This window comes from Diadema antillarum, unplaced genomic scaffold (assembly GCF_040938485.1).
Source record: "Diadema antillarum isolate AM-2024a unplaced genomic scaffold, OU_Dant_1.0 scf00000196, whole genome shotgun sequence".
Classification (NCBI taxonomy): Eukaryota; Metazoa; Echinodermata; class Echinoidea; order Diadematoida; family Diadematidae; genus Diadema; species Diadema antillarum.
Window position 1 is genome coordinate 364,186 of NW_027271085.1, and position 21,639 is coordinate 385,824.

Below are 21,639 nucleotides of genomic sequence, written 5' to 3' on the forward strand. Positions count from 1 at the left end.
GTTCTTTTATCTTTTCTTTTTCTTTTATATATCCTATTCTGTATTTGTTGTTGTTGGTTTTTGTTTTTTTAGCCAAAGAATACTGCAGTTTCCATGGAAAATAGTTGTTTTCCATAATGGTATTACAATGCAGGTTTATTGCCAGAAAGATATAGAATACTGATTTTCTGCAAAGAATACACCTTTAGCCCTCTAAATATGACAATGCTTTTATAGGCAAGGTGGACATCCTTGCCTATGTATTAGAAGCAAAAACAGATATATTGTCTGAATGCAGAAATATTCTATAAATTGTGACGATGAAATATAATGCAATCATACAAGCTTCCATGTACATGTGTGTAGTTATAAATAGCAGTTTTGTGTGAAAAAAAAGAAAGAAAAGAAAACAGCTTTAAAAGCAGAAACTACATTTGTACGCATTCTTACAGATAAATTATCTTGATAATAAGTTTTAGTTATTTGTTCATTGGTACTTTTTGAATGGTCTGTAGCACTCCCCCCTTTTTTTAAATTCTTGCTTCAAAAGCAATGCATTTGTGCACATCTACTTTTCATGTAAGTTAATGTAAAATCATAATTGTTTGTTGTCAAATGTCTAGTTTCAACCCTCATGAAGTAGTAGACATATTGAGATGAATATTAACATTGTGACATCACATTGGCCTTAGTGCCACTGTCCAAGACAGTTGGACATTCAAAAAGGTGTTACCTTACCCCCCTCCCCCCCCCCCCCCCATCCCCCTTTGTATGATATGTCACTCTCAGTTTTAATTTGTAGTTACACATTGTCAGTTGGATGTTGTTTCTTTCAATTTGTCAATTATGTGCATTTAACCTGTTGAGGGCAGACTGATTTTGCTACAACACACATTTCCCATTGACACTTGCACCAGTATGCTCGGGGCTCATCCTCAATGGGTTACAAAAAAATGGGGGGGGGGGGGGGGGGAAAGACACTACAAACTCAAAGAAAGTATTGCAATGTTTAGAACTTGATTCAATGTACAGAGAGTACATCGTAGTGTGAAAAATTATAAAAGTGACACAAATTGAAAACGCATATGAAAAACTACTCAATGTATTTTATCAGCAGTGCACTACAGGAAGCCGTTATCACACACATGCTTGTATCAAGAATAATTTGAGAATATCCCAGAAGTGAAGGGTTTTATCATACGCACTCTTGCCTGGAAAAGGAATTATACATGTATTATATAATTGTAGTACAAATGTGTAACTATTCTCTCTACTCTGTTTTTAAGTCTTAAAACATATATCATTTTGTTTACGTCATTTTGAAACATACCTTTAGCAATTATTTTAATCTGTTTTTTTTTTTTTTTTTCAATGTTCAAAAGCTGATTTTGTGTTCATGCTGCAGTTGATTTCATATTCCAAATTCTTGTGTTTGTTTATTTATGTTTGTCTTCTTTTTAGAACTGCTTGGAAATTCACCTTCCTTCAAAGATCTCAAAAATTAACCCATTGAGGACAGGCTGATTTTGCTACAGCACGCATTTCCCATAGATACCCGAGTATGCTCGGGACTCGTCCTCATTGGGTTAATGAGCAATAGGTTTACACCACTGGTAAAGGAGCAGTTCTTTGCTATGAAGTAGACTTTCGCTCGTGCCTTGAGCACGTTAACTATGTGGAACTGGCGCATTATAAGTACCCTGTATTATTATTATTATTATTATTATTTACGAGCCTCAATATACATGTACATGTATGGTATGTGTAATGAGAAACTACAAACGTATGAAGTGTATTTAGTGTACCTTGATGGGATAATGTGTATGACACTCCAGTCAGGCAAGTAGGCAAATACCAGTCAGCCAGTAGTGTGTGAATGCATACTGTGTACTATAGTATACAAGTGATGTACAAATAATCAAAGACAACTTTTAACCAGAAGTTTGCCCTTTCATGCACAAAGATATTTCACAGATCAGATTTTTGGTTGGAAATTCATCTCTTTTGAAGACGTTCGGGCTGCTTTGCAGGGAAACCCCCAAAACAATCATCTTGGAGCCCCTTCATTATTCTCTCTCTTGTTATGCAGATGTAGACTGAATTACTTTATTCCCTCTACATCCTGTAGCAACTAGAAGGATATGTACAGACTTTGGGGTGTTTTGATCATCATTGCGATAAAACTGATGTTGATAACTGTAAAGGTAGATATTTTTGCATTGAATAATTTCTCGTGCTCAGCTGGGTACTAAAGATAAATTGTGTTATTTTGTTTCTTAATTCCACTGGATCAGGACATTATTTGAAGAGTTTGTTTGCAAAAACCGATAAGTCCATATTTGCCAAATGGAGATATTTGCGAATAAAGGTTCAAAAGAATAAAGAGAATAAGAAAATTTTTGCTTCTTTTGACCATAACTTAAAAAATATACCTTTATATGAAGTGACCAATATATCATTTAAAAGGTATAATTATTTTGTACTTTATGACAGAGATCGTACTTTAAAATCTTCAAAAATGGACTTGTCGGTTTTTGCAAACAAACCCTTCATTTATTGCAACGTATGGTATGCAAAAATGTTTCCGTGCTATTATTTCTGTGCTAGCTTCTTGTTGGGTGAAATGCACAAAAATGTCCACACTGCAAACCAAAAAACTCCACTTTTACAGTTTGTCTCGCTATAATTTGCAATCACAGATTAAATTTAATTGTATGATTGGGTACACTCGCACCACATGTCGCCACCCTAACGTTCAACCAGTGATTGTAATATCAAAACTGACTGGAAATCGCCTAGAAATGTTTCTCATATTGTGGAGAAAACTCTACAGATTTTGATGCTGTACTCAAAATTAAAATTTGAGGTTGCCTTACAAGAATATCGCCACGAATCACGCGCGGTGTCAGTTTTCTCTCGCTCATTTTTGGTACGCCAGATATCGCCACCCCTTAAGTTTTACCAGAATTTTGATGTGAAAAAAACAATCAAAAATTTTCGCCTCATAAACGTTGAAAATACCGTAGTTTCAAATCCTGATCTCGCACACTCATTTCGGATTCCACCTACGGAGATATCTACGTCTAATTGCATTGACGCATTCCATGGCACAGAATAGGTGAAAATTTAAGAAAACTGGCTAAATACCAAATTGCAAACTCCATTTGCAGCTGATTTTGCTACAACAACAAATTTCCCAGAGACACTTGTCCTGGTATACTCGGAACTCATTCTCAACAGTTTAAAGACTTGGAGTTCAAATGTAAGTGCAGTCTCTGTATTATCCCTCGGAGATGTACAGGGAAACCTCGTTATAATGGACTGGCTATTATAGTATAAGCTGTTATCTTCGCTAGGGTTTAATTTTCAAAATTTTCGCAAATTTCGTTAATCACAGTGGGATCGCGAATTTAACAACACGCGAAAATGTCTCCATGTGCTTTGTTAATACACTGTGATGCATTTACATGAGCGCTGGGCGTGGATTCGCGAAAACAACATCTCTGACCTCGTCATTCACGAAAAAATCTTTCATGCAAATATCAGCTAATACAGTATACGAGTTACCTCTAGTCACGAGGCGAATTAGGCTGTCCTGATTTTGCATGACTGCATTTTAACTGTTCTCCTTTTTTGTACGTTTATTGTGAGGTATGTACCTGTAAAGAGGTAAAAGGTAAAAGAGGTAAAATTGGCAGTCTTTTTGACCTTGTTATAATGGAGTTTCCTTCTACCTAGTTCTCATTTGCTCTGTGTTTTCACAGAAAATACTTGCAGGGGCAGATGCAGGAATTCTGTAAAGAGGGGGCACCTTTACAAAATTATGTAGGGGGCACTCGCACCCCCCTCCCAATTTTTTTCTTTACATTGCTTTTGTGTTTTAACAAAAAATAAATGGGGGGGGGGGGGGGGGGGGGGGGGGGGGGGGGGGGCTGCCCTGTGTGCTCCCCCGAATCCGCCACTGACTTGGATGGTATGATTATTGAGCTATACAGATGATTTGATATTTCAGAGGTCAAATATTGGGAAGAATGTGAAGAATGTGGCGGAAGTAGGTTATTGGGCTGTGGAATTCTTGACCTGGCATATCTTGTATTAAACTCAGGACAAAGAAAAAAAAAAGAATTAAAAAAATGGAGTAACAGATTATGAGTACTTCTGTCATTACGCCAGTTGTCTTCACAACCTATTTGAGCCTTGCAAATGCAGTAACTGGTATTCATCTGGTCGACAATACAATACGAGTAATTGCACATAATTCAATATGATATATTGTGAAAACGCAATGTATTTGATGATGAAATTGTAGCAGGTTTCAGAAAATAGTCTCTTCAGTATTACTCTACAGGTGTATTGTAGTATGCGAGGTGTTTTCATGTTGCATATAAAGTGCGCGCAGTATTAAGGCAGATAGGAGGCTCAATGGTGGAGCCTTAGAAAAATGCAAATTTCTCATTGATACGATCGTACTTAAATGTCGAGTTGTATGCACAACCAAAAAACGGCAGCCTATTTTGTTTGTTTATTCTTTTTTTTTTTGTCTTAGAAATAGTAATATTCAAGATAGGGCTTTATTGTTTTGTTTTCCTTTTTCTTCTAAAGCCAATTTTACTTTCAAGCAGAACAATGTGTCAGGCCTTATTGATAATGTTATCTACATAATCTGAGCATGTGAATCGGACCAAATTGATAAAGTAAGAAAAGTTGCAAATTATCGTAGAGAAATGTACTGTAATGTTTACGCAATTGCACAACGTATGTGGCCTCCTTTTCCCCAATGAGTTTGTTAAATGAGCGGATGAAACTTCTCAATTTTATAGATGTTTCTTTGTACAGATGTGGCTGGGTCGTGGATGATACGTTTTTGAAACAAGCTGTGATTGCGTGTGCATATCTTATGGGATTTTGTGTCCCACTTTCGTATGCTTGTGTTTGTTATGTCAGTTAGTCTACAATGTATGTTGGCTACTAGTGCAATGGGAAAAATGAAATAAAGAGGTGTTGCCATTTTATGTTGCAGAGACTTTTTGTTCAGGTGTTCTTCATTGTATCAAAGTGTTCACTACTACTCAGTTATTCTTTTGATATGCATTGCCCGTTAATACCACTTACTGCAGTTGGAGATGTATATTGCATGATCGTAAAAGGGGAGTGACACCCAAATATACTGTGTGCATGTAGATTGAGTAGATGCAGCGATATCAGTAGAACATATCAGCAAAGTTTGAGGAAACTCAGGAGATGTGCTGGAAAATTATACATTTTCACATTTGTGGTGCCCCCATTGCTGGATTTGAAGACTACCGGTACTACAGTTCATGACATCATGCTATAGATAATACCAATATAGCAAAAGAAAATATAAAGAGAATGTAAAACTTCATTTAGAAAAAAAAAACAAAAACAAAAACAAAATATTAATGAAAACGGCTTATCCATATAGTAGTGAACCAGTTGAGTAAAATGGAGTCTAGGGGCCTGAGCTCTTATTCCTAGCAGAAGATCTGGGGGGGGGGTTGAATCAACCCCTCCCTGGCCACAGAACACCCAAACAAGAGACCCGCGGGTCTAGTGCTCACCTGAGTATCGCAAGTTCACCTTTCACGCAGTCACTAATCTAAATTATTCACAGCTCTACCAAAATTTGACCAGGCATTCTCAAGTAGAAGATGAAAATGTACAATAAGGGCCCAAATTTTTTAAGATTCCTTAATTTGGGGGGATTGGGGCCCCCTTGGGCCCTCTGGGTGGGGCATGGTGCCCATTTTTATAAATTGAGATCCTGACCCCCTAGGGATGCTACCTGCCAAGTTTGATGAAAATACATCATGAGGTTTTCAGGAAGAAGATGAAAATGTACAATTCGGGCCCCCATTTGGACCTTCCCAACCACCCCCCCCCCCTGCCCCCAAGAGGGGCACCCCTGGATCTCCTATGAACAAACTTGAAACTACAGTCATTAATGTACTCACTCATATCTTAGCTCTATAACTTCTGATTCTAGAGAAGATTTTTAAAGATTCCTTCATTTTGGGGGTTTGCCCCCCCCCCCCCCCCCCCCCCCCCCCCCCCCCCCCCCCTGGGGGATGCTACCTGCCAGGTTTGGTGAAAATGGGTCATGGGGTTCTCAAGAAGAAGAAGATGAAAATGTACAATGTAGGCCCCATTAGAACCCCTCCCCACCCCATTCCCCCGGGGTCCCAAGGGGGGGGGGGGGGCACCCCTGATTCTGCCATGAACAAACTTGAAACTATAGTCATCAATGTACTAACTCATAGTATTAACTTAGCTCTATCACTTCTGGTTCTAGAGAAGAAGATTTTTACAGAGTCCTTAATTTTGGGGGGTTTGGGCCCCCCTGGGGGCCCCCTGGGTGGGGCATGGTGCCCATTTTAACAAATTAAGTTCCTCACCCCCTAGGGATGCTACCTGCCAAGTTTGATGAAAATCGGTCTTGGGGTTTTCAAGAAGAAGATGAAAATGTAAAAAGTTTACGCATGACAGACGCCGGACGAAGGGCGATCGCAATAGCTCACTTGAGCCTTTGGCTCAGGTGAGCTAAAAAGCCCGGCCTGGTTAGGATTAAAGGGGCAGTCCAGACGATTTTGAGATCTCCTTTAATGATCGTAGGCTATAATAGCTAGTTGAACAATTCTGTACTGAACACCATTACTATCCAAAACTAATTCATCTCACAACTACCTTCACAATGAACTGATGGAGCACACACAGTTCACTTTTGTTTTATTCTTATTTTGAAAGACTTTATTACTTCAAGAATTTCAACAGAATTTCTGGCATTACTTTATCGAGCATGCAAGAATGTAAATGTCTTGTACCTTGGTACATATTCAAGGTACACCATCTCCTAAATATACAAGGTTTAACTTAATACCTTTTTTTATACAAATACACACATCATAATCTTAATATTCTTTTTTTTTATTTGAGCATTGTACACACACAGCAGGTACTTCGTACTACATCATATAGATCTAAGCCATACATTTCATGCGCATAATTATGCACATGTAACTCAGGGTGCGTTTATAAGATTTTTCTTTTGGCCAGAAACAGTGTTTTGAAACACTGTTTATGGCCAAACAGTGTTTCTAGTAAGAAAAAAAAAATCTTATAAACACTAACTGTGATTTGAAACACTGTTTTGAAACGCACAAAATAGTGCGTTTCAAAACAGTAGAAACAGTGCTTCCGAAATCTTATAAAACGCAACCTCGATCTCAAACACTGTTTATGTGACGTCATAATGCCTTGCGCGCACCCTGTTTGACCTTTTGCCGAGGAAAAACTGCGCAGAGTGAGTTGCGCAACGGCACAGTCTGAGCGAGAGCCCCAACACGCTCGGAGAAAAAAAAAATCTTATAAACGCTCTCCTGACGAAACTGTGATTTGAAACATTGTTTCAAAACAGTGTTTCAAAACAGTGTGTCAAAACAGTGATTCTGGGCACGCAAAATCTTATAAACGCGGCCTACGATACATGTGTTTCAAAAATAGGGATTTGTAAGATAATTTGCAATACAGACTCCTGACTTTGACAGGCAAAAATCACACTGACAAAAGGTGAAACAAAAAATAATTTGGTCTTTGCATTGTCCCACCTTGGAATTGACATTATTATTTTCACAACGCATACAATTACAGTGTATTAACATTTCTGATGAAAATGGGAGGCAATAATTTTGCCACTCATTAATTTTGTATGACGCAGTGAAAAGCTATCTTTACAGATCAAAAAAGAAAAAAAAAATCAAGAGAGATTACAAAAACATGCAAGAGTACAAGCCTACGGAGTGTAGAGCTTACTAACTGGGAAGTGCCTATTAAAAGAAAAGACACATTCTGTCTCCTCATATCTCATATACACCCCTGAAGCTATCAGCAGTGAAAACCAGTTGGCCACACAGACTTGCTGTACTGCTGAACAGAGTATACATAACAATGTACACTGGTGCAACTCGTGGAGGCTAGAGTACCACTGTCCGAACATTGTCACAGAGTGGCCATATGGATATGGAATTTTCAATTTGTGCAAAGTTGGCTTCAAACCTAGTTAAAAGTTAAATCATTAGCCAAAGCAAGTACCAGTACAATCATTTTGTTCACAGCCTCAGAAACTCCAACAGCAAATATACTGGTATACGATGCTTTATTGAAGATGCCTTAAGGAATAATGAAATATTTATGCAATCAAAGCCGATTCGGAACATTTTCCTGTGTCCATCTTTGCTCAATTTTGGGAAAGCGTGATGCCTGCAATATAAAGGACACAGGCACTGTCCATTGTATGATTCCAGCTGGTTAATATAGCTACAAAGCAACTAGATAAAATCCAAATGGCTACTTTTCTCTGTATTCTAGCAACAAAACACATGACACATTTTGGCAAAACAGAAAGAAAGTAATTTCTTCCACCTAGGCTTGGGAACTACAATGCTGAATCAAAAAATTCTAAAATGAAATACACAAGAGGTAATAACAATAAAGGAAAGTTAAAAAAGAAAATAAAAACAAAAACAATGAAAACCTCAGAGGAGTCTGTGAACAAAAGCTCAGTCGCATCATTATTCAACAGTTCAGGAGAAACACAATAGGTCCCAAAACAGACAAATTATCTTCAAATCATTTTTTTTTCTTGATATACATAACTATTCTAGGTACAATTGAGTAGGCAAGATTAAGACAGGGGGACTTATATGGGGGAAAAAGATATGATTACAACAGAAGAACATAATTTGTTTGCACATAAGGATTTTCATTACCCAGTACTTGACTCTTGGAAAATATAATCTGGCAGGAATGTTGCCTTTAAAGGGATGGTACAGTATTGGTGGAGATGAGAATCGGGCTTTTAACTTTTTGCGAGATACCAAGAAAACACTTATGATATAGTACAGAGTGTACCATTTTAAGAGAAATTCAAAGTTTATTTGATGAAAATCGGGTTTGGAATGACTGAAACATGCAAAAACAAAGTAAAACAAAGCAATCGTAATAAAGTGTGGGTCCCACAATTTATTAGATTCACTCTTTTTTTGGATATCTCGGCCATTTCAAACCAATTTTCATCAAATAAACGTTGAATTCCTCATGGAATTACATGCTCTTTCATATTTCATAAGAGGTTTCTCATTATCTCACCAAATATGTTAGAAACCTGAAATTAGGTCTCAACCAAAACTATACGATCCCTTTAAATTATGATCAGCAACTTACATTTTGTAGGGTGAGAGAAGTGGTGGGGAATCCCCACCTATAAAGACTCTCCTATGAACAGGGTTTGTGAAAACTGTTTTACACTTTTATATTACATTGGCCCATGTATGGCAGTTTGGATTTAGTTATTAATTACATTGTACATTGCATGGAATCGTGTTGACCCTTATGCATACTACATCTTAATACAAGTAAGTAAAGAAGAAACAAGACCCAGCATGCCCTGTAAACACTGAGCTAAAACAGCTTTAGTATCTACGAAGAATCCTTGCTATGTCATCTTATACTCGGTACTACAGCATTCAGAAGGGCTATTTACAGGCAGTCTGCAGGGACAACAAGTACAAATGGAGCTGTGAAAGCAGTCTCCTATGCGAAGTCAGAAATACCAGCTGTTCTCTGAGCTTGTAGTAGCAAAGTCCCAAACATTTTAATAAGCATTTTCACATCAGCCTGATGAAATCCAAGCTCAAGATTTTTTTTGGTTGGTTTTTTGTGTGTGTTCTTTTTTTTTCATGATCTCAAATTAAGACGCTGTTTCATTACCTATTCATATCAGCCCAAAGAGAATTGGCGGAGAATTTTTTCGAACATATTTTATAGCTGAGCAGGCGCAAACAGCGTCATTAGAGTATGCACCTTCAACAAATCACCCACTACTTGTGTGCAGCTTGCCTCAGTTGATCAGGTCACACAGGCTAGGCATGATGAAATGCATCGTGCTAATTCCTCGAGTCAAATTCACCATTTATCAAAGAGCACGCTAGCTCGCAAATCATCCCACTTTTGCCTAAATTTCCCCAAGTTTGGGTCGAGATATTTTCTTGAGCTTGTCCTTTCAAATTATCAAACAGCACACTTCTTCGTCATCTGCCAGCGAAAATCGGAGTTGAGATTCTGAAAACAGCGCATTTATGTCGAAACATCGGGCTGACGTAAAAATGCCTAATACATGTATGATGCACAATGACAATGGTGGTGATCTACCATCCACCTCATTTCAAACCTATAAAATGCAGCTGTGGCGCTTAGGCCCATATGTGTACACAAAAAAAGTATCAAAATTTGGAATGCACACATTATAGTGTATTTGAGGCTGGGCTGTGAATGTTTTCACTCAGAATCATTGAGACAACAAAAGCAATAAAAAGTGCAGAAGAAAAATTTAGACAGCATTCTTCAAATGAGTTTGAATGCACAGACATATTAAAAAAAAAATTAAAACAAGTACAGTATATGCAAACTGAAACAACAAATATATCCAGATACAACAGTAGTTTGGATGATCAATTGGTTTCACAAATATGAACATGAGTAAAAAATAAGAAAGAAAACAAAGAACACACAAAAAATCTTACAAGTGCTATTGCATTACTCAAAATATCCCAATGCAAAGGTTAAAGGTCACTTGAAAACATGAGCAAAATGAACAAACAAAAAACTGGTCATAACAATTTATAATACATTCCCACATACCAGATGATATCAATGCTATTGCTGTCACCAACGTACAGTTACTATCCTCATAAACTATCACTGACAATAATGATACTTAAAAATATCAAAATTAATTCATCAATTATTCATGCAATGACAAAGTCATGCTTTTGCTTCAATTTCAATTGAACTGACTTGAATTGAAGTGAGTCATACACTTGAATATCAAAAGCAATGTGACAATACAGGATACAGTATTATCTCACTGGATCATGCCTTCTGTATTAAATCTGCCAAATTCTACAAAGATAACATTCTACAAAGATAACAAAATGTTGTCATGCACAAATACAGCAATGTAGCCTTTCTCTATTTTAAACGTAAAGGAAATAATGAACAACAAATTGCACACTGAACAAAAGTGAACAAAAAAAAAAAGATCAATACTCATGCAGCTATTCTTTTTTTAAAGTTTTGAATAACAATCGGCACTGGAAAAACACTCTAAATGAATACTTCACCAATCTTGGTAATCATGCAAAAGTATTCAAAATCTTGGTTCTGCATGGGCTTTTAACATACTTCATTTAAAAAAAAAAAAAAAACTTCAACGACGGTGACCAAGAATTAGGTTAGCTTTGTTTTCAATACGATAGTAACAAAGAGAAAACAAGAAGTTCTTTATACACAAGTACCCATACCTTTCATATAATTTTAAAACAATTTCATTTTCTAGGTTACAACACTATCACAACTTTCCAGACAACATTACAAAATCATCAACTCTTGGAAGAATGAAGATGCCTTTACATAACAGGTATTTCTAACAAATTTTCACAAGAAATATCACAATGAGTTGTGCCATCTACATGTGGAAACATTTTAGCAATGTGAATCTGTTTCAAATCATTTCAACGTTTTTGTCAAGGGCTTGAATATCTATTTCATACCAAGTCATTAATATGCTTTTACTTGACAATTACGGTCTTTTTGAAAAAAATGAAAATGAAAAAGAGCAATACCTCGGTATATTCAAGTTGTCTACAAGAATGAATATACAACGAAATATCACGGTTTGGAATCAAAAAAAAAAAAAAAAAAAAAAAAAGCCTAGGAGAACTACTGTGGGAATTGTCACCTGAATATTTCTGCCAACCTTCTTTTCAATTCACGATAGTCATGATGACTTCAGAGTCAACTATGTTGAATCATACACTTCCTTTAATTAAAAAAAAGAGAAAAAAAAGAGAGAATATAATGTTTGCCTCGTGAACAATTTTGTCATCCCCCATTTTGTTTTCCAGTTTCTAAAAAGAAAGATAAGGGGATATCCAGAGTATAGACCGATTCTGTGATGCGCTATGTGTATTTTTGGCATGGGCAGCGCCATTAACGAGGTGTCTCAGCCGACCCCCTCTCCTCTTCCCCACCCCCTTCTGCGCGCGGAATGAAAAACTGATGCATGGTCGTTTTAGCAAATAGGCGTCTCGTACTGAGTGCGCGAACGCTTGCTTTTAATAGTGCGCGAACCTTTGTTACAAGTGCGTGATAAACATGTTGTCCAGGGGTGGGGGAGAGCAGGGGGGGTCGGCTGAGACACCCACTATGGCTGCGCCACAGTGCCACAAATTGTCTGCTGCCCTCAACGAACCCGAATCGGTCTATAATAACCTGTTGACTATTTTCGAATGTATCCTTTAGGTCTGACCCGTGACAGTCCAGTAAAAATCACATTTATTTAATAGGTCTATCAACACTGGAGTATCTGGAACACAGGCATTTCTTGTAGAGATCATTAAACAACTGCATGAAAGAAAGAAAATGAAAGGCACAGACTTGATCATCTTTTGGACAGAATTGAGCCATCTTGTCTCGGCTAAATATCCATATTAAAACATAATGTTCGCCAAATGTGAATTTCACGTTCAGAGTTCAGAATGTAAAATTTACGACGTACACATGTACACAATTGTACATCACATGGTAGAAACAGCCATGACATTACACCTGTCATGTCATATCCCGATGCTGGCATGCTTTATCTATTTCTTCATTGGTCCTTTATGAGGAATTGTTAGGAGATATTTCATTTCATATCATTTTTTTTTGTAATTACTAAAACTCAACAAAATTTCAGTGACAAACAACTTACATTCATCAGTATTGCAGCAATCTTGCAAAGTGACGACATATCTCTATTGAAACAGAACAAAACAAAAACTCATACAATAATTGTCATGGATTCAGTTTACAATGAAAGAGGGCCTGAAATACATCTACATGAAACTACTCTGTACGTGAAAGGGAATGAACTTTGATACTACTATAGGGCTCAAATTCAGGCTTTTGCCTGAAAACTGGCAACAGGCCCGCATATTGTGTCCTCATTTCTGATACAGAAATGGACACACAAACACAGTGCAATGCCATGCAATTCCCTACCTTTGTACAATACACATTCAACAAGATGAATTGTAGACATGATAAGTTACATTAAATAACTTTTTGCCGAATTGGTCACGTGAATGACTGGAACTGAACTGTTCATTCAAACAGTTCACCTTTTAAAATATAGTTTTACATAGTCGTGGGGAGCTGAATTAAGACTAGAGATAGGTACCTGTACATGGTAGGACCTTCCATTGAAAAAGAATTACATTTTTGTTGTCATATAGTGAAACATATCTTCCATCAAACGCTTTCTGTGGAATATAACATTCTCTTGTAAAGTTGAGGAAAAACAGAGGTCAAATGTTTGCCAGTACAAGCTTGAATGATGTACATATATCTAACCCGTCAAGGATGAGTCCCCAGTACACTTAGGCAGATGTCTATGGGAAATGTGTGCTGTAGCAAAATCTGCCCATCCTCATGGGTTAACACATGGCTTTTCTGGCCTCATTCCACACAATACATGCATGTATGTTGGACAATGCATGTGTGAGTAATTCACCTACACACCCCCATTTTATATCACAGAAAGCTTTTAGGCTCACAGCTGCTGAAAATACTGAAGCAATCATTCCTAAACATGATGCATGTCTCTTTGGCATAATCGCCTCAGCCTACAGCCTGGATGATGTAGGGCCTTTACAGTTGTATGAAGAGTTTGATTGCACAATGAGTAAAGTGCCATTCTTATACATTTCAAAATAAGTCCGTCAAAAGATGGAGCAAAATAATTATAATCTTCCAATGATACCTCACTTTTACATATCAATAAAAATTCTGTAAGTTATGATTTAGAATATCCCACGTGATATCAATTTCACTCTTTTCTTGAGGGTGTCATCAAAAATATTTCAACTTTACAAGAATGGAGTGAAATCATTGTGCCATTAAACTCTTCATATCTGCACTAGAGAAATTCTTCATGTACATTGACTCTTTATGTGCCACGTTCGCGCCTCCTACTCAGTCGACGGCGTGCCAACTTCGCATATTCTGCTCAAAAGCACAAAGCCGCCCAAACGGACCGAGAAATCGCCAAATGCCACTATGACTATACGATGAAAGCATTTCTTGTGATTCCATTCCTGCTACAGGTAGCAATATGCTATGTGGCGATTGGCTGTCAAGTGGTGTTCCCTACTGGATTTGCGAGTAAATTGTAAGTTTTTGGCACTGTTTTGCGTGCAAAGGTCATGCATGCCTCTACAATAATATGGCTACTGGTCATTTGAAAGAAAAACGGTCGTAGATTGGTCATACAATTTATGTCAAAGCAAAGTTTGGCGTTTTTTCGACAACTCTGCTCATTACATTTCCAGGGTTACAAAAATCTACTGCAACTTGACGACATTTGAAAAGCGGATTGTTTCTCCAAAGCATGGCTACAGTGGTGTCTTAGAATAATGTGGCACACAGGGGTTTACACCACGGCACATAAAGAGTTAAATGCAGGTCTATGCATCACATTTGTTGGGTACACATATATTCCACTCCGGAGCATGCAATACTCTAAATATAATACACATTCACACGGAGTTATATATTAATAAGAAATGTACATTTAAGACATAGAGTGAGGTATTGAGGTCAAATTATTTCTGTTCAGTTTTCCTTTATGGTGTCCTGCTTCTCAGACATGACAAAGCTCTGGTTGAGTAGGAGAGGAGGAGTGAACTTCTTCCCGCTACATATCCTGTCCAAGCCCTGGAAATGTGTAAAAAGAACAGGAAAAAGAAATATAGAATGAATGAATGAATGAATGAATGTATGGATGGATGGATAAATAAATGAATGACTGAATGAATGAACACAAAAAAACAATTAAATAAATATATATATATATATATATATATATATATATATATATGACTAAATGAATAAATCAATTAATTAATACATCCGCAATAATTGAATAGATGAATAAAGTTAAACATACACAACCAAAAACAGAAAAAAAAAAAAATTAATACTAGTATGTACATATATACATAAAATGAATTGCCTGATGATTGCACCTCATGGAGGTTGCATGAAACTCAGAGTTGCAATAAATACGGATGAACCTGCACGGATGAACCTGCAGTCAACCGCGTGAACTTGAAGTTGTTCCAATACTTCCATTATATATATATATATATATATATATATATATATGGATATGGGCAATTCCGCAGTTAGGTGGACATGACATGGATAAAAGAAATGTGCCTCTTTATCTTACTCTTTAATCTAGGTATCAACTAATGCCATGACTGTTCACCAATCATTAAGGTCTTTCAAATTCAGTAGATTTTATCTTTCATATTTATTGATTTCGCGAGATCTAAAACCATCATTTAAAATGTACATGTGGGACTGGGGATGCTGAAATTCACTTAAATGCAAATTACAGTGGGTTCCTTTGAAATTTTTTCCTCAAAGTTTTGCTAAAGGGTAAAAGATAAATACATTTAAATACTCCAGAAGTCATGTGACATTTTGTCAATTACAAAAGGGTGAAATGACCTGCGGAATTACTCCGGACAAATGTAACGTTACTATTCCGTAACGTTACTAACCATGCTTTTTGGGGTCTAGCTAAGAAATTATTGGTTGAACTGCTAAAAAACATTGTGTGAACATTTGTCATGATGCAATAATTGAAATTAATGCAACACTTTCTTTGAAGTAACTTGAATTTTTGCACACTTTTTGTTACAAGACATTGATTTTTTTGTCATGTCCTTTTTTCGTAACGTTACTAACCAGCCCTTTCAGTTGCCATAGCAATGCTATTATTTCTTGGATTGTATTCATTCTTTTCTGTATCATAAACCTGGGAATGATGAACATGTTTTTGACATAATTTTGGCTTTAAATGAATAAATGGTAATTTAGTAGTAAAAACAAAGATCTAAATTTGTTCAAATGTAACGTTACTAACCGCGGAATTGCCCATATGACTAAATAAATAAATCAATTAATTAATACATCCGCAATAATTGAATAGATGAATAAAGTTGAACATACACAACCAAAAACAGAAACAAATGTTGACATGGCTGACATGCCACCCACAGACAGGCGAGTGTTTTGAGAGGCCCTCTTTCCAAAAACCTCATCTGGAATTTTGGTCTAATGAAAAACTGTCACTTTTTGAGAGCCAGTTAAATTGGTTCAGTGGAATATAACAAAAATTTAAACGTTATCTTTTGTGATAACGTTACAAACATAATGACTGACAGATAAATTGGTCAAACAAGGCATTTTACTGGAACGCCTGGTCATCCATGACATATTCAATTTCAAAAGTGCGATTTTAGCCATCATTGAATGCATTTTGGCGGTATAATAAAAACATTTTTTTTTTTTTTTTTTTTTTTAAGGAAACTTGGTGTCACTAGCCACGACTTGATTAGAATTGTGTTATCAATATTTCCATCAAATTGTAGGAATTCATACGACAGCAACAAAAAGGCAACATCAAAATCAAGGCAAGCATTCATGGCTGTTGTTGCCTGTGACTGCATGCTGAGAATGTTGCAATAATGGCAGTCCACAATCCCAATATGAGACAGCGCCCTCTACTGGCAGTGGGAAGATAATCTCACCTCTCCTGCATAGGAAAGCAGTGGAGAGACTTCACACGTCACTGGGTAGCCGTCGGGATCGTTGGCTCTCCGGCTGTAAGACAACACAGGACAGAAATGGATTTAATAAGTATCTAAGGACTGCATGACAATCCCCGATTGTACAGTGTATGAATTGAATACGTGACCGTGCATCACAAAACGAACAAAAAGTCACACACACTCATTTTGCGCGAGGACTGAAAATAAGTGAAATGGGTCAACCTAGCCGAAATTGACTTTTTCATACATGTATTTTCTGGAAGAGCAAGTCTTCTCTTACATTATGCTAAAATTTGGGATCATAAAACGGGCGGGAAAGTGTGTTTTTTTAGCAGTTTATCTCGAACATTTTTTGGCAGAATAGTGTGTTTTATAGGTGTGTCTTTAGAGTCCCTTTTTCATTTTCGAAAAACCTTGTACACACTCTCAAATTTCAACTTTAATAACTTTTGAAAGGATAGCGCTACTGCTTTGAAAGTTGGCATTAATAATGGACAGAATGTGTTAATGAGGCATGCTCAATTTCAGTTTAATCTGATAATCCCTTCATTGTTGTTGTGAAGAGAATTAATGTGAATATTCAACAGAATGTCAGCTTAAAATTAACGCTTGTGGGTGAAAAAGTAGGCCTTCAAAATGTTTCCAAAGCTGCTTGTACACAGTACATATTGAGAGCTGCTGAAGCATTTTTTTTTCTTGATCGAATGGAAGTTGACGGAATCGATGGGTTTGGAGTAGCATTAATATGTGATAGCTCATGAGATTTTTTTGCAATGATGTAGGGTATTTCATTATACATGGACCACCACCACATTGACCTATATGAGAACTAGAAAAAAATAGTAATGGGATGAGGCTAAAAAAAAGACAAGAAAAAAAGAAAAAAGAGAATTCACGTATTGGCTCCAATATAACGAAGAATCAAGAAATAAACTGGTAGAATGAGTTTATTGGACTGGAACTTTTGGTGGCCTCCACCTTCTTCAGGATCTTCGACAATGGTCTTTATTTCTTGATTCTTCATGCCATAATATCTATGTGTGTATTTCACCAGTTTGGAATGAAGTTACATATTTCTTTACCATTTGCCAGATTTCCAGAGTACATAGAATATTTTGGAGTCTAATACTCACCTGTTTTCACAACAAATGCTTCTAGTGTTATGAAATGATCTGATTGTTTAACAGCACAGATACATATTGTACAGAGTATATCCCCCATGCCCGACCTACATACACAAACTTTTTATGTCTCATTATCTCTAGAATGTGTTGGTCTTGTAAACACATGTATAGATGCAATAACATTCTGGCAAAGGTAATTAGGAAAATGTGAAACATTATGATACACCAATGGAGAATCGAGAGTCAAATGCAAAAATGACGACACTATAAAGGTCAGTACAAATCCCACATCTGCTCCATATCAAGTACAATGTAATATAATTATCTAGATGTTTTACTGTATCAAAACAGTAGACTACCTTGTACATCACTCCTATAAAGGCAGCACATGTAAACTTATGAAATATATAGTTTATTAAACAATTTTAAGCTGGAATGCTCCATACTCCCGTGACATTTGACAAAAGTCATACATAGTCGGTGGCTTGCACAAAAAGAAAGAAAGAAAGAAAGAAGACAACTGGTATGCCTCCGCCATAATGCATGATTCTCCTAATAGGTCTAGATAGTACATGTGGACAATGTGTGATTACATTTTCACAAAATTGGCAAAATATTAAAATGACAAGTTTGTCACAAATGTGTTGGAATGTTCACCTTCCTTGACCTAGGTTTAATTGGATGAATAGGAGAGCATGTATTTGGGATTTAAGGACTTTACCTTGACTTTGACCCATTCATACATTTATGCATTGAGTAATTTTCAAGGTATGGAGAAAAAGTGCAATTTCTGTACTGAATAGTAAATTGTTACCATTTTCATCTGGCCTTTGACCCTAAACTTCATAAGATAATCACTGTCAGGAAAAACATGCATGAATATGTAGTACATTTCAAGATAACTTGAGCCACTTGCAAGATATGGAGGAAAACTAATAGTTCAGCACTTTCACTTGATCTTTGACCTTTTGACCTTTGAGGCAAAAACAAAAGAAAAACAAAAACTTTCCAGAGAATTTCTATTAGGTTATACATGCATACAACAAGTGTAAAAAAAAAATAATAATCCTGCTGGCATTGCATATTAATGACGGAAATAGTAAAATTTTGAAGTGATGCCCGTGACCTTTGACCCCTGACCTGTGACCCCATGAACCCTAAATTCTCTAGATAATCACTGCTAGTCAGTACATGTATATATACTATGTTCCATGAAGATACCTCCATTCCATGAAGATACAATTTCCAAGGTACAGAGAAAAAAGGTAAAGTTTTTATATCATTACTTGACCTTTTGACCTTTGACCTCATGACCCAAACTTTCATCAGAGAATCTTAATTGGGTAATATATGTATACACTAAGTTTCAAGAAAATATCTTCAGGCATTGCTTAGATATGGTGGAAATAGTGAAATTTTATGTATTTGACCTTGGCCTTTTGACCTTTGACCTTGAGCATGTGCATCTAAAAGTTGATAGGCACAACTTCACCCCCTTAAATACACATACATGCCAAGTTTCATTAGGATACCTCAAAAGGTTTTGATAGTTACCCTGTCCACAAAGTTCATTACGGACGGACGGACAACCCGAAAACATAATGCCTCCGGCACCGCTTCATGGCGGAGGCATAAAAATGTTAAGTGTTTGATTTTGAGAATGGTGCCTGTAATTGATCTACTGGCACCATATGTTCAAACACACACTAATATTTGTCTCTACTCCTAAATCTCCCTATGATATGAAAAGTCCTATGGCTTACAAGCGTAGAGCTACCACACACAGTACACACTTGCACTGTTTATTGCCACAAGTTAAACACCATGCAGTGTTCAGTAAATGTCAGTTACATTGTAAGTGCAAACACCATTATTTCCTGCCATTTAACCAGACTGTTTTTTTTTAATTATGAAAATACAAAGAGCATTATTTTCATCATCAGCAACACAAAATCTCCAACAGCACAACAAACCAATAAAGTGCAATGTTCCAAAATCCAAATTTTGACCTGTCGTACGAGATGAGCACTCTCGATACTCTACTGTCTGCAATTAATCAAACTTGGGCATTCTCTTAAGGCAGGGCAGAAAAGCGAAATGTAGCACTATGCACACATTGCACAACAATGTGTTTCTTGACAATGTACAGTGTACGAATAAATGTGATGGCAAGGTGTCGCACTCACATCCATTGCCTTTTGTCAAGGCCCCTTCGCTGTAATGGGCAAGCGAAACGAGCCCAGCCCAGCACGAAAGTGCGAGGGCCTTTTAAGATATGCTTCACACATCATTCACGACACATGAACCCTACTGAATAGTCATATTAACTCTTTATGTGCCATGGTGGAAACCCCCTGTGTGCCACGTTATTCTGAGACACAAAGATAGTCATGCTTAGAGAAAGAATTCTGTTTTTCCAATCTGTATAACTTCTACAAATTTCTGTTAAGCCGGACATAATAGTATTAAAGCAAAGTTAAAGAAGAATGCCAAACTTTGCTTCCATATACAATGTATTACAATTCTATTTTCAGTTTTTCTTTTGAATTACCAGTTGCTACATTACTGTAAAGAAATGACTTTTGCACATAAAATAGTGACAGAAACTGAAAGTGTACATGCAAAATCTAGTTGGGAACACCACTTGATAGTCATTCACCACCTAGAATGCAAGCCGTATATGAGAGGAACAAAAGGGCGAGAAACGCTTTGATTGTACCGCGGGATTAGCGATTTATCGATCGGTTTTGGCGGCTTTGTTTGTTGAGCAGAATATGCGAAGTTGGCATGCCGTCGACTGAGTCGGACGTGCGAACGTGGCACATAAAGAGTTAACAGGATCCCGTCGACAAATGGAATTTCGCCACATCCTTCGTCTTGGCGTTGTCTGGCCTGTTCGCACGCATCACTGACCACCAATGGAGGTCTATGGCATGCTTTCACCGTATGCAAATCAGGCTTGGGCAGACAGACATGCTGATTGGTCGACTTTTGCTCCCGAGGAGCAAAAGTTCCTGATTCAAAGGGCTAACAAAATTATGCAAAGCAGATCTCAAAAGGCCCTCGCGCAACCCCACTCGGCTGGGCTCTCTCCACCAAAATCCTTTTTCACACTCTATAGCAGAGTCTAACCCATTGAGGACTCGGCTAATTTTGCTACAACACCCATTTCCCATAGACTCCTGCCCGAGTATACTCGGGACTCGTCTCCAACGAGTTAAAGATTAAATCTGAAATATGCACGTATTATTAAATATCAATGCTGACAACTACTCGCTTTCTGCAATCAACTCAGGGTGACGTTATGATTGAGTATGTGGGAGAATCAGTTTCTCACTGTGTATTGCAAAGAAGGGAGACAGAAAAAACAAGGAAAAGTAGAAATTACGCGGTGCGTAATATATGTCCCCGCCGGAAGTAGCATTTAGTAGCAAAATGTACAATATAGGTAAAAAGATCAAGGTCAAAGGTCAAAGAAGTCAAATGTCAAAATTCTGTGTACAAGTTTTGAAGCCCTCACCTAGTGCCATCATATAAAGCAAAAGGAATCAAAATCGGGTTAGAAATGGCAAAGGAGTAGCATTTTGAAGCAAAATGTACAATATAGGTCAAAGGTCAAGGTCAAAGGTCACAACTGAAATTCTGTGTACAAGTTTCAAAGCTCCCAGGTAGTGCTATCATATAAAGTAAACAGAATTAAAATCGGGTTAGAAATGGCGAAGGAGTAGCATTTTGAACATTTTGATCACACACGGACGCACAGACGGACGGACGCACAGACAGACAGACGGACGGACACA

General features: G+C 37.2%; 1 protein-coding gene across 2 annotated transcripts in view; it reads right to left on the minus strand.

The window, feature by feature from the left end:
- Nucleotides 1–14,011: 14,011 nt before the first annotated feature.
- LOC139723603 (UDP-N-acetylhexosamine pyrophosphorylase-like) overlaps nt 14,012–21,639 on the minus strand; it is a 55,362-nt gene continuing 47,734 nt past the window's right edge. The window contains exons 9-10 of one of the 2 annotated variants that reach the window (XM_071634835.1): nt 16,695–16,767; nt 14,012–14,808 (exon numbers count right to left, since the gene is read on the minus strand). In XM_071634835.1, coding sequence (XP_071490936.1) covers nt 14,707–14,808; nt 16,695–16,767 — 175 coding nt within the window. In that variant the 3' untranslated portion in view covers nt 14,012–14,706. The remainder of the gene's footprint in view (nt 14,809–16,694; nt 16,768–21,639) is intronic. The other variant, XM_071634834.1, reaches the window with a different exon arrangement.